The 26,252-nt window shown below is 57.9% G+C and overlaps 1 protein-coding gene across 13 annotated transcripts in view; it reads left to right on the forward strand.

Annotated features, from left to right (window-relative positions):
* TNS1 (tensin 1) overlaps nt 1-26,252 on the forward strand; it is a 298,282-nt gene that overhangs the window by 76,100 nt on the left and 195,930 nt on the right. For 3 of the 13 annotated variants that reach the window (XM_084643947.1, XM_084643937.1, XM_084643948.1), the window contains exon 1: nt 7,936-8,279. The exons of the other annotated variants lie outside the window; for them this stretch is intronic. In XM_084643947.1, coding sequence (XP_084500073.1) covers nt 8,253-8,279 — 27 coding nt within the window. In that variant the 5' untranslated portion in view covers nt 7,936-8,252. Of the gene's footprint in view, nt 1-7,935; nt 8,280-26,252 lie in introns of those variants that run through there. 13 annotated transcript variants of the gene reach the window in all.

The following is a 26,252-nucleotide window of genomic DNA, read 5'->3' on the forward strand; positions in this document are numbered from 1 at the left end:
TGTCCAGGAGGTGGCTGATGGACAGACACTGATCTCGACAAAGAGAAGGTTAACGGGTGACTTGACTACAATTTACATGGGGAATAAATATTTCATAAGGGCCTGTTTGATCTAGCAGAGAAGGGTCTAACAGTGGTTGTCAACCTGTGGCCTGTGGACCCCTGGGGGTCTGCAGGCTATGTCTAAGATTTCCAAAGGGGTCTGTACCTCCATTCAAATATTTTAGGGGTCTGCAAATGAAAAAAGGTTGAAACCTGCTGATCTAACAAGACCCAATGCCTGGAAGTTGAAGCTAGAGAAATTCAGATTGGAAATAAGGCATAAATTTGGAAGAGGGAGCGATTTACCAAGGGCCATGGTGGATTCTCTGTCTGTGGCTATGTTTAAATCAGGCCTGGCTGGTTTCCTAAAGGATCTGCGCTAGGGATGATTTGGGGGCTGTTCTCTGGTCTGGGTTACACAGCAGGTCAGATGAGACAATCCCAGCTGGAATCTGTGGGTCTGGTGTAAACCCACCGAGCCCCGCTGAGTGTGGTGTCTCTGGTGAGGCATGCTCGTTTTAGTTCCTTCCTCTGAGTCTGACCCCCGACCTCTCCGGTTTGTCTGTTCCTTCCCTCCGGTTCACCTGCTCCGTGGGATAAGTTATGAGCTGTCTGGGGCCGTCTGCCCAACGCAAGTGGTGCAATAGGTGTCTTTATCCTTGGGTTCCCAGGAGTTATTGCAACATAAATACTACCTGGCTCACACTGGCTGTGGGGTCTGGCCAGGGACCTGGCTCCCCTTGAGGGAGTGGAAAGGGTGCATGGAGGAAGGGAAATGTCTTCTCACGGGGCTGCTCTTTGGTGAGCAAAGCCATGAAGGCTGTATGGCTCCTCTGCCTTGGCTGAGGCTTTCCGTAGGATGCAGCTGGGGATGGGAAGTAGGGTAGGAAGCGGACGGGAGATGTTAAGCGAAGATTTGGGCCGGCGTCTGTGTGTTACGTCACTGTGCCCAGGAAACAACCCAGGGCAACGTGAGGGTCGTCGGGAGTTGCAATAGAGGTTTCTCCTCTGGCTTGTTTTCAGTCCGACCCTTTGCCCCCATGAGCAGCAACGCAGACCCGTAACCTCTGGGCAGAAGGGCAATGGTTCTCCCCGTCCCTAGTGACATTGGGGTCTCTCACTGTGGCCGTCCAGAGGCACCTGGGATCCTGCCAATGTCCGTGTGCCAGGCTTGTGCCCGGGGGGAGGTCTCTGTGCTTGCTCATGCCATTCTGTCTCTAGGCAATCGCTGGCAGGAGGGCGTGCTGCTCGGCAGGATTTCCAATGCTCTTAGCCCCGAGTCCGTATGTTGGGCTGGAAAGGGGAGGCCCTTGCCTCCAGGGTGGAGTGCTTGATAGTCACAGGAACCATGGCAGGTGTCCAGACGATCAACCATCTGGCCTGGGGATCCTGGAGACGGTCCCTGCTCTCTGGCTGGCTGGAAAGCAAGGTCCTACTCCTTCCAGACCTGGCTGGGCTGGGCTGGGCTGTCAGCCTCTGGCCTGATCCAGTGGGGAGATTCCTGTTGACCTCAGCGGGCTTTGTGTCAAACCCATAACTGCCAGCAGCCATCTGTGTCTGTGCTCTCCAGCTCTCAGTTCAGCCCAATGGGAGCCGAATGCAGCGACGTTGGCAGTCTCTTAGCCAGCTCCTATGTCTGCTGAGGGAACTTGCTGAGGAGCAGGGAGATCCCTTCCCTCTCCCCCGAGGGGGCCACCTCTGGAGCATCCCCCAGCCCCTGCCTGCCTGGGGAGTGAGGGGCCAAAGCTTGAGCACCCCTGGTTGTTTTGTTTTGCTGCTTATACCTGTGGTGGGGATGTGGCTGGAACCAGAGAGGCCTTCCGGCTAGCTCAGAGCCCAGAGAGCTTTCAGCACCAGATTTTGATCAGGTCTTGGGTCCTAACCCCCCGCCAGTGGTTCGCAAACTATGGGGCGGGCCTCCCAAGGGAGGCATGGGAAAATGTCAAGCAAGGAGTGAGCTCTGTGGGTGTTTTTTGAAGGGCTCTGGTTCATGCAGAAGGGCTGTGCAGAGACAGAGTGGGAGGCAGAGATAAAGGGGACAGCCGGAGCCCCACCACCCAGGCTTGGGCTCTCCTTCCTCACCCCCAATCCTCACACGCCAATCACCTATAGGCAGAGGGGCTCTGGCTGTCAGACCTGGGTTGGCAGCAGCAGAGCAGAAATAACGGTGTCAAAGAGGCACAAAGTCCCATTGTGAAAAGTGATATAGTTGAGTATCACTTTTCACATTGCCACCCTTCTGTGCTGCTGCTCTCCGCTCTGCCTTTCGAGCTGGGCGCCCTGCCGGCAGCCGCTGCTCTCCGCTCTGCTTTCGGAGCTGGGTGCCCCGCCAGCAGCCGCTGCTCTCCCCTCTGTCTTCGGAGCTGGGTGCCCCGCCGGAAGCCGCTGCTCTCTGCTCTGCCTTGGGAGCTGGGTGCCCCGCCGGAAGCCGCTGCTCTCCACTCTGCCTTGGGAGCTGGGTGCCCCGCCGGCAGCCGCTACTCTCCCCTCTGCCTTGGGAGCTTGGCGCCCTGCCAGCAGCCGCTGCTCTCCCCTCTGCCTTCGGAGCTGGGTGCCCCGCCAGCAGCCGCTGCTCTCCCCTCTGCTTTGGGAGCTGGGCGCCCCGCCAGCAGCCGCTGCTCTCCACTCTGCCTTGGGAGCTGGGTGCCCCGCCGGCAGCCGCTGCTCTCCCCTCTGCCTTGGGAGCTGGGTGCCCCGCCAGCAGCCGCTGCTCTCCACTCTGCCTTGGGAGCTTGGCGCCCCGCCAGCAGCCGCTGCTCTCCGCCCTGCCTTCAGAGCTGGGCGCCCCGCCAGCAGCCGCTGCTCTCCGCTCTGCCTTGGGAGCTGGGTGCCCCGCCGGCAGCCGCTGCTCTCTGCTCTGCCTTGGGATCTGGGTGCCCCGCCGGCAGTCGCTGCTCTCCACTCTGCCTTGGGAGCTGGGTGCCCCGCCGGCAGCCGCTACTCTCCCCTCTGCCTTGGGAGCTTGGCGCCCTGCCAGCAGCCGCTGCTCTCCCCTCTGCCTTCGGAGCTGGGTGCCCCGCCAGCAGCCGCTGCTCTCCCCTCTGCTTTGGGAGCTGGGCGCCCCGCCAGCAGCCGCTGCTCTCCACTCTGCCTTGGGAGCTGGGTGCCCCGCCGGCAGCCGCTGCTCTCCCCTCTGCCTTGGGAGCTGGGTGCCCCGCCAGCAGCCGCTGCTCTCCACTCTGCCTTGGGAGCTTGGCGCCCCGCCAGCAGCCGCTGCTCTCCGCCCTGCCTTCAGAGCTGGGCGCCCCGCCAGCAGCCGCTGCTCTCCGCTCTGCCTTGGGAGCTGGGTGCCCCGCCGGCAGCCGCTGCTCTCTGCTCTGCCTTGGGATCTGGGTGCCCCGCCGGCAGTCGCTGCTCTCCACTCTGCCTTGGGAGCTGGGTGCCCCACCAGCAGCTGCTGCTCTCCGCTCTGCCTTCAGAGCTGGGTACCCTGCCGGCAGCCGCTGCTGGTCTCCGCTCTGCCTTCAGAGCTGGGTGGTGGTGTATGTACTTTAGAAAACGGTTCCCTAATCCTTTAATGCACCTCATCTCAGCAGATTTCAAATGGAAACAGAGACTTGACTAGACTAGCAACCAGACCAGCCTGGGCTGAGACAGCATCTTGCCAGCCCGGTGAGGATAGGGTTGCTCGATATCAGGATGGGGGATCTGTCGAGTTAGCCCTGGCGGTGGGGGGTGGGGAGAGGAGAGAAGGTGGGAGGTGACACTTTGATGGGCCCAACAGATGCTGCTGTCTGGCTATGGAGCAGGTTGGGGTCTGTTGGATAAAATAAGTCCTCTCCTTGTGTCCTGCCTGCCTATGGGGATGGGAACCCTGCTCTTGGGAGAGACCCAGCTCATTCTGCAAAGAAGCAATCAGGGTTTGGGGAGGCAGCCTGGGCTTCTCCTGATGGAGTGGGGCTTGTGGGATCTTGTCTCTGGCTTGCGGAGTATGGATGGGGGGAGACACAGGGCTGGGTTACCCAGCCTCTGACCCCTAGCCAAAATGTCCATCATTATTAAAGGGCTAATTTTCGGATGTGCTGAGCTTTCACCCCCCGGCTGAAATCGATGGTGGTCTCTCTGCCAAATCGGCCCTGATGTTTACTTCAGTCATGTATGAAGTGCCCATCACCAAGAGGCATTTGGACTTAGTGCATTTAAAAAACAAGTCAATATGTGAATAAGAGACTTGGCACAGTCTCCACCCTCCGTGGCCCGAGGATCTAGATCTGCCTAGAGCGGGAGACTGGAGCACAGAGATGAAATGGCTGGGAGGGAAGTGGTCCCAACAGAGAGCCCTGCGGAGCGGTGGATGGCTGCTGTGCTGGGGAGCAGGCTCCAGCCGGGGGATTGCCAGCCTTGCAGGATCTAACCTGGGGACTTTCTCGTCTGGAAGAGCTTGCAGGGGGTAGGTTCCCACTCTCTGTTATTTATCTGAGATTAGGCCTCTAACGGGATCCCATTTTGCATGGGAGATGCCTCCTCGTGGCCTCTGTGGCTGAGCCTGCAGTGAGAAGAAGAGGAACAGAAGCAAACCTTTTCACACTCGTTTAACTTCACTTTCCCCCCTCTCCTCCTTCCTTCCCCCTCCCTTCTTCTTCTTCTTCTTTTTTTAAAACACGTTGCCTAGTTCTGCTTTCAGAGGAAGCCATCAGATCTGCCCCTCGCTTACAAACCACAACTGGAACCAGATGTGCAGTAAAGCACACTGCGGAGAGGGAGGGAAAGCCGGGAAAGCTTGAGTCATCAATGGCTGGTTGTTTCTGGGGAGGCGGGCTGGGTTTGGGGACAGCCCGCGTGCAGAAAGGAAGCCAGCAGCAAAAAATGAATTAACCTGTCCAGGAGCGACGGGCTCCTCCAAGGAGAAGCTCGGGTCTGCAGTGGCTGTTGTAGCGACCGTGGTAAGGCGCATGGGCGTTGTGAAGGTAGCTCTGTGGATTCCTTATTTGCGGCTGATTGATTGGTGCCCAAGCCAGACCCTGCAGCTGCCCGGATCAGATGAACGGTAACAGCTGGGGAGCACGGCGGCCAGTAACGAGGCCGTGTCCACGTCTCCTGCGGTGGCAGGTTAGCAGTGGGGTCGTGCGCTGCCTGCGAAGGAGAATCCAAGAGCTCAGCGCTGGAGCTGGGAGATCCTTGCAGTGTCGGGAGGGGGCAGTATTTGCAAAGCGGCTTTGGATGCCTGGTAGGGAGAGGACAGGAGACCTGGACTTTTAGACTTTGCCTTGAGTAGGAAAAATGGTCTCATTAAGATACTGATCTGGCCCTCATTCCCTTTCCTCTGAGCACCTCCCAGCATTCAACGTATTTATCCTCAGGACACCCCGGGAGGTAATTCCGTCATTTGGGGAAACTGAGGCACAGAGTGGCTGAATGACCTACCCCAGGTCACAAATGGATTCTGGCAGAACAGGGAATTCGAACTCATTAAGTCCCAGGGCAGGGCCCTTACCAGTGGGACATGCTGCTTGGGTTCAGCCCGGGCTTAGCTTGCTCATGCTGGGCAAGGAGCTGCAGCTGTTGGACAGCAGGGTCCTAGAGGCTGAGGTGTGTTGGGTCACGATCTACCGGGGTGCGGGGGTGGGGAGAATGATGCTCAGGGGGTTGGGTCTCTACGAACCGCCATGTGGCCAAGGGTCCGAGCCCTCCAAGAGGGAGGATTGCCCAGTGGTCAGAGCACCAGCAGGACTTCAGAGACCCGGGTTCAAGTCTTTGCTCTGGCAGAGGTGCCCTGTGACCTTGGGTAGGTCACTTATTCTCTCTGTGCCTCAGTTCCCCTCTGGCTGATGGGGGCGCTGGTGCTGCCCTGCCGCCCGGGGGTGCGGTGAGAGTAAATACACTGAGGAGTGCTGTGCCCAAATGCTGCGGTGATGGGGGGCCAGCCAAGCCCCCAGCATGGACAGACGGCGATACGAGGCATTGCGCTGGCTGGGAAAGGCAGCTGGGGTTCGGCTGAGGCAGGGCAGACTAATGCCCAGCCAGCTCCCCTGCTTCTCCCCGAGGGCTGGATGGGGCTCGGCCCAATTCTGTGTCTGCACCGGTTCCCCAAAACGCGGCGGGTTGGCTCCCTGTCTCCTGCCTTCCTCCCACCGCCCTCTAGTGTCTGCGGGTGGGCACGGCACTCCCTCGCTCCTGCTCTGTTCAGCGAGCGGCCGGTGTCTCAGCACAGACGTGCAAGTTGGGCCGGTGAAACCTCGCCCTCTTCCCCTTGCCCCGGTGCCTTTCGTTCAGATTTTACAATTCAGTCGCTCTGTTCGGCTGCTGTCCAAAATACTGTGAAGCCAGTTTATCTGCAATGACCATAGGTAGTCGGAATGTTAGCTCGAGACCAGATAGCACCAAGGCCCAGCCCTGCTCAGCCTGGGAGAGCTGCCGAGCTTGCAGCCCAAGGAGGTACGGCTGCAGGCCCGGGCTTCGCAGAGGGCAACAGAAACAAGGGAGAGGAAAAAGGGTAAATGTGACCAGCGTCTGTGTGTGTCGCACCATAACTGCCTGCCGCTGGGTGCGTCGGCTTGGACCCGATTCCCTTGCATGCTTTCCTGTCTGACAGGTCGTTCAAACTCCCAGCATCCAGCCAGTCACGTGCAGGGATCCTCCTAAACCTCCCCCACTGCTCCACTTCCCCTGATATTGGCGAGTCCCTGCTGGCACCAGCTCCAGATCGTACCAGGGTGGATGGGCCAGGGCGCTGCTGGGCGTGTGTCAGGGGCTGACTTCTCTCCAAGTTGTTTTTGGGGTGCTGGGGGGTGGCTTCTGTTGTCACCTCTGAGCATGGCATAAAGAAGGCAGGAGACCTGGGGTTTAGTGTTCTCTTTGGGGTAGGGACTGTCCATTTGGTCTGTGTTTGTACAGCACCTGGCGCACTGGGTTCCTACTCCTCGGCACTGGGGGAATACACAGATTATGTAAGAATGAGGAGAAGGCAGAACAGGGAAATATGCATCCGTGGTGGTACAAACCCCTCTGTCTTGCCATGGTGCCGGTGCCATTTGCTGGGGTATTGCCGTGGGATGCCAGGAGATGGGTGTCGATGGGACGGGAAATCAGGCCCTATAATGAGGCGTCTGGAATCCCCAGGGGCGTGGGCATGGACAACACCCTCTCGTGGGTTGTGGTGCCAGCTGGACTGTTTCCTGCAGGGCTGAGTTCGCAGCAGTAAGGATCACACCGTGTCTGGCCCCGGCCCCGAGTCAGGGATGTACAAGGGGCAGGCCAAGTACTGCCTGACGGCCGTCAGGAGAAAGGTGCCCTCGGGGTACATTGTTCCATCACTGGCCTTTAGTGGGTTTTATTTGCCCCTTTCTCTGTAGCAGCTGGCACTGCCCACTGTCGGACACAGGATCCCAGCTCCCTTTGGCTCTGATCCGGGCTGGCAATCCCCAGTGGGGCAGGGAAATGTCCTCCCCCCTTGGACACCACTGTCCTTGCCCAGGACGTCCCCCAGGCTGATCCCGAAGCCCGGTGGGGTAGGTGCCACTAGATCCAGACCAAACGCTGCAGGGTGCCGGGGCTTTCAGGTGACTTTCCTCCCAGCCCCGGCATGGCAGAGATGCCAAACACTCCAGCCGGGCGGCGGGTGATAAGGGCCAGACAGGCCGCCCCTCCGTCTGTTTGCATAGGAGCCTTTGGAAACAGGATGGATGACCTAGTTTGTTGTTGTATCTGACTCCCCCATCCTGTGCTTTTCCAGCCCCCTCTGCCTTGCCCGCCCTCCCGTTACACAGATGGGCCGGTTTTATGCCTGCCATGCCCTTTAAGGCGGGGGGGGGGGAAGGCCCCAGGCAGCCGGCAGTGGTGGGGCTGGGAGGGAAGAAGGAAAAAAAAAAGAAAGAAAGAAAGCTTTCCTAATGAGTTGGAGATTGGGCGGGTGGGAAGGAAACCCCCCTTCGCGCAGTCCTGAAAGCTTTTGCTCCGCACTTGGTCGCTCCACGCTCCGCTCTCTAGCCTCACCCTCCCCAGACGCTTGGGGCTGCCTTGATTTCTCCCTCCGCCTGCAGGAATCCAAGCCCCCTCTCCCCCCGCTCCCTGTGCCTGGCTCTTTCTCTCTTCCCGGGGGGGCAGCTCTTTAATTTCTTCACGCCCGCCAGCCTGCGCTTCAGCAACGCCGGGACCCTCCCGCGCCCCGGCCCCACGCTTCTCCCACCCCACTCACCCCGCCAGCCAGGGGAACGCCAAAGGGGAAGCGCCCAGTCCTTGGATGTAACCGGCTCGGAGGCCGAGTGAAATCGGATGGATTTTGGGAGCGTCATGAAACAGGTAAGAGCCACCTAAGGCTTCTGCCGAAGGGGAAAGCACCGCCCGGGGCTGGGGGACGGCTCCCTCTTTGGAGGCGAGGAGCAGCAAGAGTTTGGGAGGGCTGGGATGTGGGGCAGAGACTGTCGGAGAAGATAGATGGGGTGGAATGCCCAGCTGTGCTCAGCAGCTCCCTAGGAATCTTGTTCTCAGCCGTGACACGGGGACCAAATCCCGCGGCAGGTGTAACCCCCCGGCAATCGGCGCTGTCCCGCCAGGGATAAGGAGGAAGTCTCAGTGCGTTCTGTGCCCTTTGCTCCATGCAAGAGCTTTTTGGATCACGTATGACACTTGTGTGGTAAGCCAGCATTGCTGCGTTTTGCCGATGTCTTCCCCGGCTCCGCCTTTGGGACAGGCACAGGAAATCCTCTAGCTCCATGTCTCTCTGCACGGTGCCCGCCACCGGGGTCTCTGACCTCACAGGTGGCAGGGGGAGGGCAAAGACGTGGGTACAGCAAACGTGCTGAGGTGGGGGACGGGACGAGTTTGGGTCCGGCTGGAGCAGCTGGGAGAAGGCGGGGCAGGGGTGGGGCTGGGAAAGGTGTCTGCAGTTCCCGGCTGTTATCTTAACGGTGTAGACAAGACCTGCTGGTGCCCGAGTGTGAGCTGGGGACCTGGGGACCGGTCACTGCAGTGTCTGTGTGTGCATGCAGGGGATGAAGGGGGAGAGGAGGAGGAGGAGGATGCCATGGGCAGGGCTGGGAAGAATGTGACAAAGTATCAACCAAAGGGAGCAAAAATGTTTCCTTGACCAGCTGCAACGGGCCGGGATCCCGAGCCAGCCCCACCGACGGCTCAGGTCCCTCTCCCCCATCCTGCTTGAGAGGTGCCGGCCACTTGGCGTTTTCACTCCTTCCAGAGAGCCGTGGCTGTATGGGACGGCGAGCCCGTCCTCCCTCCTGTGGGAGCACACAGGGACCTGGAGAGCCAAGGGTTAATTCTGCCCCCCAAGCCCCTTGTCTTGGCTCACACTGGCTGGTCCAACCTCTCCCCGGGGGCTGGGGCTGGGGAACGAGCAATGGTTCATCCAGCGGGTTAATGAGTGCCCAGATGATTCAGTGGCATGGAAATTAAAGAGCTGGGATCTAGACATCGCAGGCTCCTGGGGCTCGCTGCCCTGCGCCCCTCGTGGTCCCCGGCTGAGAGGGTCGCGAGGCTGTGCCGGGGGCCTCCTGGGCCCAGGTGTCCTCTGAGCCGAGGGGCAGGGAGCACACGGACAATCAGGTCCAGGAGAGAGTTAAGCGAAAGCTGCTGCTTGCCTAGCTTGGCCCCGGCTCCCCGCGCAGCTGTTTTTAGGCTTGGTCTCTGCTGTGTTCCTAGAAAAGGAAACGGCCCTCACAGGCCTGGAAAGGAACCAGGCATCAGCATTGAGAGAGAGAGAAAAAAAAGCAAAACAAAGGCCTGGATCGGAAACTCCTAATGACCCACTGCAGGAGCCAAGGGGAGCTTGTGCAGAAGGGTGTGTGGAGACAGGGAGTGCCGAGGGGGGTCAGGGCAGGGGGCTGGCGTGGATGGGGGGAGAAGGGGCCATGCCATGCTGGGGGATCCCTCAACGTCGCCCCACAGAGGTCTGCTGGTGGGTTAGGACAGTCCGATGCACCTCACTAGCTGGCTGTGTTCCTCGGTGAGGTTGCGGGGGGCGGGAGGTGGGACGTGTCTCAGCCCAGATCCTACCAGATAGGAATTGATAGCTACCGAGCCAGGGCGTGTCGCTGGAACACACCCGTCCTCCATGGGTCAGGCCCAGAGCGGGCTGCGTCATACCCTGAGCACTGGGCAAGGTGGGCCCTGAACGGGGGAAGCACGCCCTGTTTTGCGATGGATGCTCGGAGGACTTCAGTCCCCAGGGCCTCACCCCAGCAGCTAGTGAGTGGATCCTGCATGGACCCCAGAAGCCAAAGCACGATCGCTGCTGAGAACCCCTTGGGCTTTCTCCCTTCAAGCTGGGGGACCGCTCACCTGGGCGGAGAGCCAGTCCTGCTGTGGAGGTGGGGTGCTGGGCCCTTTTAAGGGGCTCATGTGTACTAGCAACCCAGGAACGGTGCTGTTCCCAGACTAATCTGGTGGTCTTTAAGGGACACGCCACCACGGTGAAGAGGACAAGGTGCCATCTTCTCATCCAAAAACGATCTAGTACTTCAAATATCTGCTTTAGCAATTCAAGCGGGGCGGGTGGCCCGTTGTTTTCGGGAGGAGCACAGCGCGTTAATGAGACTTCCCCGGGGCTGGCTGGCTGCAGACTTGACAACAATCAGAGGTTCTTTCCCGCTGCACCATGGACTTCTCTTTCCCCCGCCGGCCTGGGCTGGAGGCTGCTCCCTCCTCAGCCCCTCCCTTATCTGCACTCTGGCTGGATGAGACAGCTGTCAGCGCCGGGGGTCGCGTGGCTGGACCAGCGCCGCGTTTCCCATGCCTCTCGCCAGAGAACGTTGTGTACGTGGGAGAGCAGGAGTTTGGGGCATGGGTTGCCGGGTCCTGGCAGGGTCAGGCACTCCTCATCAGTGACTGGGGCTGGACAGAGAACTGCCCCGGGATGAACCTGGCTTGCAGGCTTTATTCGGAGTTCTTTGGTGCAGGTGGTTAGCTGCCCTCGGGGCGTTAAGGTTTGCACTCGACAGCTGCCAGTGGCCTGTAGAATAAGCGGGGGTCCTGTGTATCCCCTGACCCACGAGCACCATAGAGCTGTCAGCCGTGGGACCGGGGACCAAACGCACTATGGAAACTGACCCATCTCCACCCCAGCCCCGGATGCTCCTCCGATGCCCTTGATTCCCTCGGCTGCCCGGGTCTCTGCTGCGGGGCGACTCCTGGCAGAAAAGAGCAAGTGACTCCTCCTAATAAAGTCAATGCCGGTGGCTGCAGCAGGGGTGGGACCGGCCTTGCAATTCAGCCCTCCCTCAGCCGGTGCTCCGGTGCCCCAGGGTCTGGCCTGGGCCGAGACAGCAGGGGCGGGCCCTGCCATGGCAGGGAGAGTGACCGCACCCTCTCCCGGGGGGGGGGGGGAAATGTCGCCAGCAGCCTGTCGTGCTTGACAATCCTGAGGACCCGAACGGCGGGCTGAGCCGGCAGCGTGGACTGGGCAAGCCCAGGGGCGCTGCTTGGGCAGGGAGAGGACGTGGTTGTGGGCAGGTTCCTCCTTCACCCGGTGTCTCCTTAGCAGGGCGTGTCCCGGCTCACCCCACTCCCGCGACAGCCCCGCTTGACCGGGGGCTCCCCGGCTCCCAGCGGCAGGGGGAGGGCCGGGTTCTGCAGCTTTCCAGGGGGGCCGTGTCCGTGACGAAGGGCCCGGAGGATCAGCTGACTGGCGCGCGGGGGCCCTGCCCGAGGAGGCCTGCTCCGGGTGGCTGGGCTGTTGTTTCGTGGCGCGGCTGGGGTGGGGCGGGATGACTGCGCGGGGCGTTGATGGGGGGGGGGGAGCGGAGCCCTCTGGGGTCCTGGCGTCTGTGCATGGCGAGGCCGCTCTGAGTCACAGCAGCCAGGGCAGCCTCCGCCGCGGCACGGTCTCCGCTTTGGTGGAGCAGGCATCCCGCAGCGAGCCGGATGGGTTCCCAGGCCCTGGTGCCAAAGAGCCCCTCCCGGCCGGGCGGGGGAACACACCGCGATCCCAGCCGCTGAGCTGCTCCGCGCCTCTGCCGTCAAAGCTTTGGAGGGAGACGCCAGTTTTGCAGCCCGGGGCTGTTGTGCGTGTTCCCGCCCAGCGAGTCCCCTGGGGCCCCCCGGCCTCTCTTCACAGGAACTGGTCCAGCGTGGCCAGGCGTGGCCAGTACCTCCCTGTCCTCAGACCTCCCTGGGCAGGCGACGTAGTCTCGGGGGCACCTCCCCTCCCAATCGTGACCCCTTTCACCATCCCCATGGCAACACCCTCGCCCGCTCCCTTGGCAGTGGGCTGATGCTTATGGCATTTCCCACTGTGACGTGGGAGCCAAGCTTTGGCCTTCATTCAAGACAATGAAACTCATTCTTGCCCCATGCTTCCTTGCTGCCTGGTCCGTCTCCTCCTCCATGCCTCCGTCCCCACCCCGGCATCTTCCACTGCCCCGCTGGGCAGCCTTCCTCCCCGCTCCCTGCACCCCGGTGCCTTTCTCCTCCCCTTCTGGCCCAGGCTAGGCCCAGGTGAGAGCCGTTTGCCCAGGAGAGGTGCTGCTCCTATTATACCATAAAGCCGCCAGAACGTGCCTGCCCTGGTGCGGCCTGGCTGTCCAGGTCATGCAGAAAGCCCATGGACAAGACCTGGCTAGCGGGTCTCTTGCACCGGTGCTAGAGACTAGCATGGGGTGCGGGGCAGGCCGTGGATGGGGGCTGGCAGCTCCAGGGTGCAGATGGAGGCAGGAGCGGAGCACTGCTGGGTTTCCCCTGTGCCTGGGGATCCCAGGGGAACCGCACCGGCTAGGAGTCCCTGCTAGGGTCAGATTGGGGGGCGATCCCCCAGGGAGCCGGGGCGTCTCGGCAAGCGTCGGGCGGGGCAGGATTCCTTGCTTCCACTCCTCTTCAGCTGTCCCTCTGGGCAAGTGGCTCAGCAATCCCCGAGGGGGGTTCTGCATGTGCCCTCTTTCCGGGGGGGCGAGGAGGGGGGTTGATCTCCACACCTGATTCTGGGGTCAGGCTTTTCAGCGGTTCTTGGCCACTTTCTGGGGGCGTGATGTGAAGGAGCTGACCCAGATCCTGCTGGAATCGGGGGGTGGGGAGCCCCACAGCAGCTGATGGCTCTGATCTTTCCCCCCACCCTGAGGCAGTTCCCAGAGCTCCGTCCAGCCAGGGCTTTGCTCCACCAGTCCCATGCGCCAGGTAGAGCCTGTCTCCAGGGCAGACACAGGGTGGGGAAGAGGGTTCCCTGGGGCTGGGCATTGGCCTGGAATCCGGAGAGGAACTGATCTGGATCTCACCCTCCTTCCTGGAGGAGCCCATTACAGGGGGCAGGGGCGTGGTCAGGGGGGCTGGGCACAATGCTGAGTGGCTGTGGGATGATTTACCAGGCTTGGGGAGGGGGCGTTATGGGGACGTCAGGGTGGGGGGTGCTCTGAGAGGCAATCAGTGCTATTCCATTGGCATTTCAGTGCCAGGTCAGGCCAGTTGTGCCAAGTCCCCCCAATGCCTTTCCCCTCCCATGCACGCTCATCTTACTGGCACCATCGTCACGGGGATAGGATGCGGGGACCACACCTGGGCGGGTTGGAGGCCAGCTGGCAGGCGATGCTACCAGGGCTAGTCGATATGCTGGCAGTCAGTTGCAGCATCCCCTCTGCCTGCTTTCAGCCTCCCGGCTGGACACCCTGCCATCTGGTCCCCATGCAGCTTGCTCTCCTGATGCAACATTGGCTTTAGCCCAGACCTTCTGCTTGGGAGATTTGGCGTGGGCCGGGAGTCTGGGTAGCCCTGGCAAAGTCAGGAGCATGGCCACCCTGTCTCTCCTGCTTCGGCAGCCTGCGTTGTTCTGCCTCAGATTCTAACCCGTGAGGCTGAGTGGATTTTTTTCGCCTCTGTCTGATCTCGTTGGGACGGTGAGAGTCGGGGATGGGGCCAACGTGGGCAGCAATAAACGGGGAAGGGACAAAGTGGAGAGCTCAGACAGTGGGCATTGGCCCCCTAGTGCCGTGAGATCCCCATGTGCCGTGAGATCCTCTTGGGTAGGTGTGGGCTTTTGTCTGCCTCCAAATACCGCCAGGTTGGCTAGTGTTCAGCCCGTACACACTGCATCTAGGTGCTGGTGGCTGCAGGTACGATGATGAGTAGAGTCGGATGCTATTGGCTGCACGGTGCTGTCGTGTCAGGACGATCGGCGTCCCATGTCTGGCCAGGAGTTTTCAGAATACAACTGTGCTTTCCAGCGTGCGAAGGGTCGATAGCCTGGGACATGAGTGTTTTGCTCTTGTGCCATGGATGAAACGCTCTGGGCTGATGAGCCTTGCCAATCAGTTCCGTCTCTTCTTTTCCCATAAAATGTAGGTGAGACTTCTCTAGTGGAGTTGTTTCAGGAAGTCCTGCCTTCCGGAGGCAGTACCTCCTGGAATGCAGGAGGAGGAGGAGGGGATCGCCAGGCTCAGAAGAGGAGTGGTGTAGACAGGCTTCCGAGCACAGCTCCACCCTCTCCTCCTTGGCCAGCAGGATGGGCCATAGGACTTTTGGGGGGCAAGCCCACAGAGGAAGCCATAGCATGGATTTGCCCTGGCTTGGAGTCTAAACTCACCCTTGGTGTGGAGGAGCGGAGCCCATGCAGGGATAATCCGGCATCTTCCGCCTGGGGGACGCAGGCCATGACATGCGCCGGGGGCGCAGGAATGCTGATTGAGTGCAGTCAGGGTTGTGCATTCCTGGGCATGGCATTCTGCTGCCATCTGGGCTGGGTAAACAGCCGAGGCAGGTGGCAGGGTTAAGTCGGGAGAGCTTCTGCAGACTGGAGCCCGTGGGCCAGAGCCAACCCTCGGTGCAATGCACCCGGGCTTGCACTGGTGCCTTGGAAATGTTGCCTTTTTAGGCCTTGGAGCTGAGGCATTTCAGCAGCGAGCTCCAGTCCCAGCTGTGCACAAAACCCTCCCTTCTGCCCACGACACCGGGGAGGGAGCTGCTGGCTAGAGGCTCACCCGAAAGGGCCTAGAGCGAGCCCTGCCTCTGGTCCGAAACGGACAGCTGCCTTCCAGACGCTGCCTGCCCAATCAGATGGCTGCCTCCTGTTTGCTAAGGGTCCTTGGAGTCGGGAAACAAACCGATGTCTAAGGGAGACCTTCTTATCCCTCAGCCGACTCCCCGGGGGGGACGTCTACATGCAGCGCTGTGCCGGTGTGTGATGTCAAACTGATTCCGCTAACCCAGTGCAGAAAACCGTGTGGACGCGCTTTGGTTTAAACCCGGGTGATTTCAGGAGGTCAGTCAGGAATTGGTTTAAGCTCAGGTGCAATCAGCTCCCCTTCACCCCCAAGGTGAAATGAGTATCCATGCAGGGGCTTGCTCCGGTTTGAGTTAAACCGGTTTAGCTAAGCTAGTGGAAATCCCCTGTCCTGCAAGGGCTTCGATGGTCACACTGGTCCCTTCGCGCCTTAGCATTGGGCCTGGACAAGTCCTAGCAGACAAGGAGCAGTGCTTCTTCCTCCGTCGGTCCTGCCAAGCCGACACAGATCCCGGGGCAGCTGGTGGGGCTGGCAGGTAATCAAAGCCGTTTTGAAACTTGCAGCCCGAACAGCTGTAACCTGCAGCAAGTGGTGAGCGATTAACACGCAGCCCTCAGTGTTGTTTTTAGATCCTGCAGCATCTGATCAGGACCGTGGAGATGGAGTGCGACTGATGGAAGGCAGGGTGGTGGGGATCCGGGGAGGGAGCCGGGGTCTTTCTGATTTGGAAAGGAGATGGGGAGATCTGATAAGGGGATACGGAACAAGGTGTGGAACAAGGAGTTCCTGTGTGCCCTGTCCTGTAACATGAGAACAGGATGGCACTCAATGCAAGTCTATTCGACTGTTAGTACAGCTCCTTGCACCATGGGGTCCTGGCCCATGGCTGGGGCTCCTATGAGACTAGCTAGTGGCTATCAGTCTCTCTGCTCCAGGGAGTGACCGAACCGTCAGCTGGAATCAGGAAGGGCTTCCCCAAATGGCACAATAGGGATCCGTTTGATCTGTTCTTAACAGAGAGCAGGTTAAGGGGTGACTGATCACAATCTCTAAGAACCTACCTGGGAACAGAAATCTGAGAAGAGAGGGCTCGTCAGTCTAGACCAATTCAGACTGGAAATAAGATGCCACATTTTAACAGTGAGGGTTACAAATCATTGGAACAATCTGCCAAGGGGCAGGATGGATTCTCCATCACGGGACTTTTTTAAATCAGGACTGGCCAGTTTTCTCACCGATTTGCTCCAGGAATGATTTCAGGGCAGTGCCCTGGCCTGGGTTATGCAGGAGGTCAGACAAAATGGTCACAATGGGGGTCCCTTTTAGCCTTAGATTGAATCTGGGGAAATCCATCCTTTTTGCCCACCCCAAACTGAGCAGTGAATTCTTACTCCTTTGCTGTTTGTTCACCCTTTGCAGAAACCATATGCAGATAGCGAGAGAGGGAAGGGACAAAGTGCACAACACAACACTCTGTGATCTTAACCAGTCGCTTCGTACATAAACAGAGCACCCGGCACGTCAGCACAGAAGCCAGCAGATTTGCCCTGACCTTTCTAATGCAGTTGGATGTGCAGCCTGATGCGGGAGCTGTGGATGGGCTGTGATCCCTGTTCCTGAGCCTCAGAAAGATCAAAGACCCATTGGGTCACACCTCGTCCATCGCTCTCTGGTACCGGGGGTTCCCCCGGGGTTTTGCCAGCTTTAGTTCGAATGCTCTCCAGCATTCCACCCCTTCCCTTAGGAGAATGTGCCTCTGGCTGAAGAAATCGCAGGGGGTTTTTCCTGGTTTTTTGCCTAAAATTCCCTTTGCTCAGTTTCCTTCTGGTTAATTCTCACTTGCATTACGGCAGCCCTGGAGAACCCAACCGAGATCAGGCTTGCTTGTGCAAGGTGCTGTCCCGACACCTAAGGAGGGACAGTCCCTGGGCTCACAGCCTATATAGACAAAGGGTGGGAGGGGAAACAGAGACAGGGAGTGACCCAGCAGAGGTAAGAATAGAACTCGCGATCTCCTGAGTCCCCGTGCGGTGCTCTATCCATTGGCCCACGCTGCCTCTCTTTCATCTCCTTCTGTCCTGCTCTACCTCCTTATCTCCTCCCCTGGCATGAGCAGGCCCCGGGGTACCCGCTCTCAGAGCATGCACAGACGAGCTGGTATCATAGCGGGGCGTACCTCCCGGGGCAGCCTGCGGGCCCAGGACGGCTAGCTCCGAGCACAGCCACGTGTGCTGAGCCAGGGGGCTGCCTTTCCCAGAGGGAGCTCAAGCAACACGTGACTAACCGCCCCGGGTGGAATCCTGGGGCTTAACAGCCTCCATCCACCCGCAAGGCAGCAGGTGTTCCTTCCACCCCGGGGTGCCCGTCCCCAGCCGGACTGCTGCTCCGGGCAGGCCGGGTGACTAGGATGCCAGAGGAGTGTTGGCTAATCCATCAGCCCAGAGCCACTGAATCCTGTCTTCTGTTTCCCTATCTAAAGGTCCCCCCGCCCCCAGCCCTCATATCCCTCCCTAGACCTTGGGGGGGGCGGGGGTGGAGTCAGCTGGAGTAGCGGCCGAACACCTGGGGGATTCTTAAGTAAAACCCGGTGACCCAGCTGGAGAAACCCTGTGTCTTGGGGCTCATCTCCCAGCCCCTGCTGTCTGAGCCTGACACGCTCCCCCCCCCCCCCAGGCCTTTCCATTGACCTCAGTGGGCTTTGGTCCTGCCTTTGTCCCTTCTTCAGCTTGACAGTCCTCAAAGGGAGAAAAAAACCCCAAATCTGGAAACAGACGGACACCGGTGAATGCAGAGGCTTTGCAGGTAGAGCTCCCCACGGAGCCGCTTCCCTCACCCCTTCTTCTCTGCTGTCTCCTCTCCCCTTCGCCCCCAGCCTGTCGGGATTATTTGCTCTGTCTGCCAGTGACGTTGTACGGGGCAGGGACTTTGCTGTCTGAACCTGCTGCTGTTTAAATAACACAGGTAAGCGACAGGTGAAGGCTGTTCCTAGGATTGCTTGGAGGGTGGAACAGGGACCCCCTCATTGATATGCAATTGAATGAAACCAGAATCCAGGCTCTCCCTGCTGAACAGGTGAGTGATTGCTGTCCGGGGAGGCAGTAACCCTTGCAATGCTGAAGCCTGGATCTGAGCATGGGGGGCAGGGCTGGGGGAACAGCCCGGCTCTGAACCCCGGAGCACAGTGCATGCAGGGATGAGCACGCGGCAGGGAAGCAGGCATTGCCAGACTGGCTCAGAGCCGAGGGCCGTCCAGCCCAGTGTCCTGTTTCTGACAGTGACCGGCACTAGCTGGGTCAGAGGTGTGAGAACCCCCAGGAGCAGATAGGAGATAATCTGCCCCAACGTCAGGTCTGATCCTGGTCTCTGAGAGGTAGACATCGGCTCAAGCCCTGAAGCAGAAGGTTTAATAGTCCTTCTACAATTATTAGGACAAGGCTGGAGATTCTTGTGCTCTTTGTAGATGTGCAGCTTCTCTTTGAATCTTGGCCTCAGTGACTTCCTGTGGCAGTGAGTTCCACAGGTTAATCACACATGGTGTGAAAAAACGTTTTCTTCGCTCAGGATTGAATTTCTAAATTCACTGCATCTCCCTGGTTCTTGTGCAATGGGGTAGGAAGAACAGAACCTCCTGATTTCCCCTCTTATAATCTACCTGCATGTCAGAGCTTTTTCCCCAGGCCCTGGATCACTGCTGTTGGTTACGCCAGGTGCAACCAGACTTGTTCTTTCTTTCTTTGCTGTATTGCATCATTTTCCCTTCACATGTTCTAGGGCTCATGCTCTACTCCTGAGGGAGAAGCGTCCGAAGCGGTTGTTACAGGATAGAGACAGCAGTTAACAAACGCTGTGCGGAGCGCTAGAGCTGGGTGCAATTTACTGGCTGGGCGGCTGTTTGGGAGAAGGTCACAAATATCCTGCAAAGGCTCTTTTACTTAGTATTGGGAATGGACCCGCGATCTGATCCCCTGGGAGCTTTCGGAAAGGGTGAGGGCCCTAGGGCCCCAATCTGGTGCCCTTTAAAGTCAATGGAAAGTCTCCCCTGGCCTGTGGTAGCTGGATGCGTCCCCAAGTGTGCCATGAAAGGAGAGAGAGGGCTGGAAGCGCCATTGCATTGCACTGTGTGTCACCATTCCCCACCACCACCCAGTGCAAAGCAGTAGCAGCCAGACCAGTGGCAGTGGAGAATCAGGCTCCCTGAATGTGCTTACGCTGATCCCAGGAGGGGCTGGGTGCTCAAGGGGAAGAGGGAGAAAGCTGCTTTGGGGGGAGGGTGACTTCCCCAAGAAGAAAACTTTTTCCTTTTGGTTCTGCCTTGGGTGGGTCAGCTTTTGGCATCAGGCGTAAGGCGGGAGGGCATTGGAGCGGGGCTTGATGGAGAAGGCAAAGCAAAATAAGAGTTTTCGGGAGGGACTGGCAGGAGAAGAGGGAGGTTGTCCCAGGCATTGGGGGTGCTGTGAAGAAAGGGGAGTGGGCAAAATACCGGAGCATCCCGACCTGGGGCAACTGAAACACAGAGGGGGTGAGGCACAGAACTTCCTCTGAAGTGTGAGTGCCGGCCACGGCTGCAGATGGGTGCGGAGGCCCGGGGCTCTGGGTGGCACCGAGAATTCTTCCCGCACGCTGCTTGGCTGGCTGGTTCTTGCTCACATGCTCAGGGTCTAACTGATCGCCACATGTGCGGTCGGGAAGGACTCTTCCCCCAGGTCAGCTTGGCAGGGACCTTTGGGGTTTTTTGCCTTCCTCTGCAGCGTGTGTCCCTGGCCAGCGCTCTCTGGGTGTATCTCATTTAATCATATCCCTGCCATTGCGGGCACTTCTAGCACGGTTCTCTCTTATCGGTTTCTAGATAAACTAGCCTGAATTGCTGGGCGTGGTGTGATCCAGGGGACAGCATTCCCCAGGAGAGTCTCAGGAAGGCCATCTATATCCCTGGTCATGATCTAGCCTCCAGGGCGACGCCCAGAAAGCAGCATGCTCCTAGCACTGCGTTTAAATCTCCAGGCTGGAGAGGGTGGGGTCCTGGCTGAAATCATCGGCCTCTGATGCCAGCTGAGCCACTGACTCACCTGTGGCTTTGGCTTCCCTATGTCTCAGAGAGATCCCGAGCGGGGAACAAGAAAGCAGGGCCCCCACCGAAAGCCAGATGCTGTGTTGGAGCATCAGCGGCCCTGGAAAAATAAAACTCCAACCCCCGAGTGTTTGGAACGGGATAGTGCTCACGCCTTCCCACTCCCAAATCGGATGCGTGGTTCCCCCCAGAGCATTCCTGCCCCCCTTGCCTGAGGGCCGATTGCGAAACCGTCTATCAGGTTGATGGGCTCCTTGCCTGGTTGGGGCCCTTCTGCTCTCAGGGCCCAGTGATTGTCCAGGATCGTGCTGGCAGGCAGTGGTTTGGAGGGAGGAGAGGGGAAACAGCTGAGAAATTCTCTGGGCGTGGAAAACCCCTCAATGGAAACATGCCGTCCTCTGTGTGCATTCCTTGTGCAATAAACAGAAGATTAGTCGGGGCTGTCAGAACTCTGCCGCTAAAAGAAAAAAGACAAGACGAGATCGAGGCAGGGGCTTCTCCAAAGGAATTCAGTTTTGCCAGCTGATGTGCTGTGGCTGGTGAAGGCAAAGATTTGCAGCTGGCTGGAGACAGGAGTGGGACTGGAATAGAGAGGAAGGGCCAGCCTTGGTGGTAAAATACCCCTGGGACTGGCGACTACACTGGGACGGGCTGTGTCAAGTCCTGGGCCAGAACGACACCAGCATTTGCAAGACCAAGAGATCGAAACTCGTGTGCCTCCTTTGAGAGAGGGCAAGGCTTCATTGGGGTGGCTGGGAATAGAGCGTCCTCATCAATGGCTACCTCTGCAGCAACAGTGTGCGATTTGAAGGGAAAGGAAGGGAATTATTCCAGCCTCCTTGGTAGATGGTGGGACAAGGAGCAACCGCCAGAAGCCGCTAAGGAGAAATTTAGACTAGACTGTGATGGGTTAGACCCCCTGCTTTCGGGGTGGCACCGGAGTCCCACTGGGGTCTCACTGAACCCACCTGTCTCACCAGCCTGGGTTTCCTTCACTCTGGGCTGCTGTGACAGGTTCTCAAGCCCCCTTCCAGCACACACACAAGTAGGGACACACCCAGCTGTAGAATCACACAGAGTCTGTGGTCAGCTCTCTGGGGGAGGCCTCAGCTAGGGGATTGCCCAGCACTCCTGTGCGCACCCTCTCTGGAGTATAACCCCCAAATTATATTACCTTGCGCTGTACAGAAATCCATATAGCGTAAGCTCATGAAATCCTCCCCACCCCGCAACGTGGAGGAAGACATTCACAGCTTTTTGCCTTTCCCACCAGTTATGATGGGTTTTGGTATAAACCAGAAATAAATTTATTAACTACGAAAGGTAAATTCTGAGTGATTAGAAGGGATAGCAAACAGAACCAAGCAGGTCACTGAGCAAACAAAACAAAACACACCAACTAAGCATCATACACTAAAGAAGCAGGTTACAAATAGTCATTTCTCACCTAAATGTTTTTTTAGTCAGGTTGCAGAGTTTCTGCAGCTCAGAGATTCAGTTATTTCTCTTTACAGGCTAGACACCTGTCTCAGCCTGGCCTCAGCCCTGGCCTTTCCCCTGCTTAGTTCCTTTGTTTCTTCAGGTGTTTTCAGCAGTCTTCCTTCTTGGGCAGGCAGGCAGAGAAGAGCCTTGATGGACTCACTTCCCAGCCTTAGGTAGGATTTACATAAGGCAGGAATCCTTTGTTTCCACTGGAAAAATCTCAGCTGTGTCCAAGGTGATACTCTGCACCAGGTGACATCATTCCATGCCCCACCTTGCCTAAATCATAGAATCATAGAATAACAGAGTTGGAAGGGACCTCTGGAGGCCATCTAGTCCAACCCTCTGCCCAGAGCAGGACCAATCCCAACTAAATCCTCCCAGCCAGGGCTTTGTCAAGCCTGACCTTAAAAACTTCTAAGGAAGGGGATTCCACCACCTCCCTAGGTAACGCATTCCAGTGTTTCACCACCCTCCTAGTGAAAAAGTTTTTCCTAATATCCAACCTAAACCTCCCCCACTGCAACTTGAGACTATTACTCCTTGTCCTGTCATCTGCTATCACTGAGAATAGTCTAGATCCATCCTCTTTGGATCCACCTTTCAGGTAGTTAAAAGCAGCTATCAAATCCCCCCTCATTCTTCTCTTCCGTAGACTAAACAATCCCAGTTCCCTCAGCCTCTCCTCATAAGTCATGTGTTCCAGTCCCCGAATCATTTTTGTTGCCCTTCGCTGGACTCTCTCCAATTTCTCCACATCCTTCTTCTAGTGTGGAGCCCAAAACTGGACACAGTACTCCAGATGAGGCCTCACCAATGTTGAATACAGGGGAATGATCACGTCCCTCGATCTGCTGGCAATGCCCCTACTTATACATCCCAAAATGCCATTGGCCTTCTTGGCAACAAGGGCACACTGTTGACTCATATCCAGCTTCTCGTCCACTGTAACCCCTAGGTCCTTCTCTGCAGAACTGCTGCCTAGCCATTCGGTCCCTAGTCTGTAGCGGTGCATGGGATTCTTCCGTCCTAAGTGCAGGACTCTGCACTTGTCCTTGTTGAACCTCATCAGATTTCTTTTGGACCAATCCTCCAATTTGTCTAGGTCCCTCTGTATCCTATCCCTGCCCTCCAGCGTATCTACCACTCCTCCCAGTTTAGTGTCATCCGCAAATTTGCTGAGAGTGCAATCCACACCATCCTCCAGGTCATTAATGAAGATATTGAACAAAACCGGCCCCAGGACCGACCCTTGGGGCACTCCACTTGATACCGGCTGCCAACTAGACATGGAGCCATTGATCACTACCCGTTGAGCCCGACAATCTAGCCAACTTTCTACCCACCTTGTAGTGCATTCATCCAGCCCATACTTCTTTAACTTGCTGACAAGAATACTGTGGGAGACCGTGTCAAAAGCTTTGCTAAAGTCAAGGAACAACACGTCCACTGCTTTCCCTTCATCCACAGAGCCAGTTATCTCATCATAGAAGGCAATTAGATTCGTTAGGCATGACTTGCCCTTGGTGAATCCATGCTGACTGTTCCTGATCACTTTCCTCTCGTCTAAGTGCTTCAGAATTGATTCCTTGAGGACCTGCTCCATGATTTTTCCGGGGACTGAGGTGAGGCTGACCGGCCTGTAGTTCCCAGGATCCTCCTTCTTCCCTTTTTTAAAGATGGGCACTACATTAGCCTTTTTCCAATCTTCCGGGACTTCCCCCAATCGCCATGAGTTTTCAAAGATAATGGCCAATGGCTCTGCAATCACATCTGCCAATTCCTTTAGCACTCTCGGATGCAACGTATCCGGCCCCATGGACACGTGCACGTCCAGTTTTTCTAAGTAGTCCCGAACCACTTCTTCCTTCACAGAGGGCTGTAAAACACATCTTAGTTATGCCATATCGCAACAGTATTTCTATGAAGAATATGGGGTGTAGTGTCACATTGACGTTAGGTGGAAAAATCCCCTTTGACAGTTCGGGCAATGGGACAGTGGACAAGGCACGCCAGGGGGGCATCTGCGGAGGCCTCGCTGTGTGAGACGCAGGAATGGGTTAGCGATGAGCCTTCATGGGAAGGATGCTGTAAATTGCAAGATGAACAGGCTGGGCACCCACAATGTCTCTCCTTACCCTATGGTCCATGCTTCACCACATCCAACCCTGGGCCAGGGCTATACAGCCCCCTTAATAACGCGTGGGCTTGAGCTGATCTCCCGCTGGGTCTGGAAGCCCTTTCCCTCCACCTTCAGGGTGGTGCTGTGCAGTGTGGTGGGTTGTAACTTCTGCCAAAGCCCTGGCCTCTTTTGGAGACTGGCTGCCAGCCTAGGTGGACCTCGGGTCTCCTACGACATGGCAAGATCCCCTTCTTCCTACTGCAGCAGCCTCTCGCAACACAAACGCTGCCTTCCAGGCCCCGCAGGGCTCACGCTCTCTGCGCAGGGAGTGACAGGCATGCACCAGTGCTGCATGCTCGGGGTGTTCTCTGCAGCATCCAGCCCCTGACCACCGAACGCTCCCAGAGGTTCCAGGCCTGCCGTCTCCAAAGGAACAGTCCGCCCCGGCCTGTAAGAGTTAACAGAGAGCCAGCACTTTGCTTAGCCCCGCAGCACTGAGATCTGTTTACAGTGAAAACAAGACTTGCGTAGTGTGAAATGACTCCAGCCACAGAAAACAAAGCGCAGGGATTCAGCGAGCAAGGATACAGGAAACCAGTGGTTACGTATAAAGCAAGATCATAGCACGCTCTCTCGAGATTCAGCTTAACTAACTGGGTAGCCTCCTGCCTAGAGAAGCTTAGCTGCCCCAAAGTTCTTTGCGGTGTTTTTTGACATGATGCAAAAATGGCGGGGAGGAAACCTTTCGATGTGTTCCTTGCCGAGGGTCCTCCTTCGCGCCCTGCTCCTTGTCCCTTCCTGTGAGCTGCTTTCTGAATTCCACACAACCTGTCCTTGACATTCAGTTCAGACGGGGGGGCCCACGGTGACAGAGCCAACACTTGGTTTACACGTGAAGAGACAGAAGCCTAAGCAGCTCTCGTCCGGCAGAAAGCCAAGGTTTCACCTTTGCTGGTGACTTGTCTACACTTAATCCGCTAGTCGTTGTAGCACTTCACCGGTGAGAGAGATTCTCCCGTTGGCATCGGTAATCCTCCTCCCCGAGAAGCCGCAGCCTGGTTGGTGGAAGAATTCACCCTTGAGCGATGTAGTTATGCTGACCTAATTTTCTAGTGTAGACCCGGGCTAGCACCTTGACACAGCCTTTGTGGCTGCATTTTCAGAGTATGGACCGAACTCCTTACGCAGTGTTGGTACGTCCATTTCACAGCAGTGCCGAGGATCAGTGTGCCACCCCGCTTTCCTTTGAGACCTCGCGGCTGTTCCTTGGTGGAACCGGAATCCTGTAACCCCTCTGCACCTCTTGTCCGTTGGCATTCATTGGTTCTTGGGTCCACCGGAGGGACTGGCTTGCTCCTTGCTAGATCCAGCGTGAGGAGGTGGGGGGAGTGGATGGCGCTGTGGTCTGGGGGGGAGGTCTGTGCTGGAGAAAGGGGGTGTGTTCTGAGCAGGGGAGGAGAAGGAGGTGGCATGGGGCACCGGACCAGAGAGGCTGTTCCAGACATTGTAGCTGGCACGAGGGAAGGTGCGGACTGCTCACGGGAGAATTCAAGCGCCCTTTTCCTGTGCTCTCGCGCCCCTCCCCACCTCTCACGCTCCGTTGTGCGGAAACGGGGGGCTCTGTCTCCCCAGACGTCCTCTGCTCCCCTTGTTTATTTCCCCACCTGAAGTCCTCAGTGGGTGTTTTTGTGACAACCTCGACTGTCCCCATGGCAACCGGGTGACTCGGAGACCTCCTGGAGCGCGGGTTGTAACTGCAGCTGGGGACCTGGGAGCAGCTGGGCTCATGGAGCAGGGAGCCCTGCTTTCAGGCCAGTCCCGAGGAGCGGAGAGAGATGGGAAGGAACTGAGGCAGCCCTGCCGAGCGCCCCGTTCCGATCCCTTTGTAAGGCCCAGCTCTTCCCCGGATCCATCCTCTGCCAGCCGCCTCGCCGCTGCCGGGCTGTTCCCCGGCACTCAGTCCTTCTTGTGGATGCCGGTTGCTCCCCAGGCCACAGACCCTGGACCAGGTGTTTCTAAGGAACTTAGGTGCTGAAAAAGACAGATCGGCACCGACGGAGATTTTCAAAAGCGCCGTAGCAAGCTCGGCACCGAAGACCCACTGAAATCGCTAGAGGTCGCGCTGGATCTTAGGCGCCTGAATCCCTTTGGCAAAATCTGACCCCCTGGCTTACTCCGTGCGTTGTGGAGGGCTGTGTGCCGCTGCGGCATTGCCGACCTCCCCGACGCTCAGCTGAACTCGTGGGACTCGGGCGTCAAGGAGAAATGGAGCATTCGTTCTTCGCAGCACGGTATCGTCCCAGCGGCTCCCACTGAGAATGGGGCCCTGCAGGGCTGGGCGCCAACGGCATCAAGAGGCCCAGATTTGTAAAGGTGTTTGGGGATTGCTGTGCCCAGTGCTGCAGCGCCTACCAATCCTTTTCCAAAGGGATTTAGGAGCCAGACACCTATTGACAGTTGATGGGGTTTAGGCTCCTGAGTCCCTGCCCCAAAGAGCTTACAAGACAGATGAGTGGGAGGGAAACTGAGGCATGGAAAGGTGAAGTCACCCAGCAGGTGGGAACAGAACACGGGTCTCCTGAGTTATAGTCAAGGGGCCTACCCACTGGGCCGTGCTGCCTCTCGCTGTAAGTACCGCCTACTCTTACTAACGATAATACTTA

The sequence above is a fragment of the Lepidochelys olivacea genome, assembly GCF_965140295.1.
Source record: "Lepidochelys olivacea isolate rLepOli2 genome assembly, chromosome: 11".
In the NCBI taxonomy this organism is placed as follows: Eukaryota; Metazoa; Chordata; order Testudines; family Cheloniidae; genus Lepidochelys; species Lepidochelys olivacea.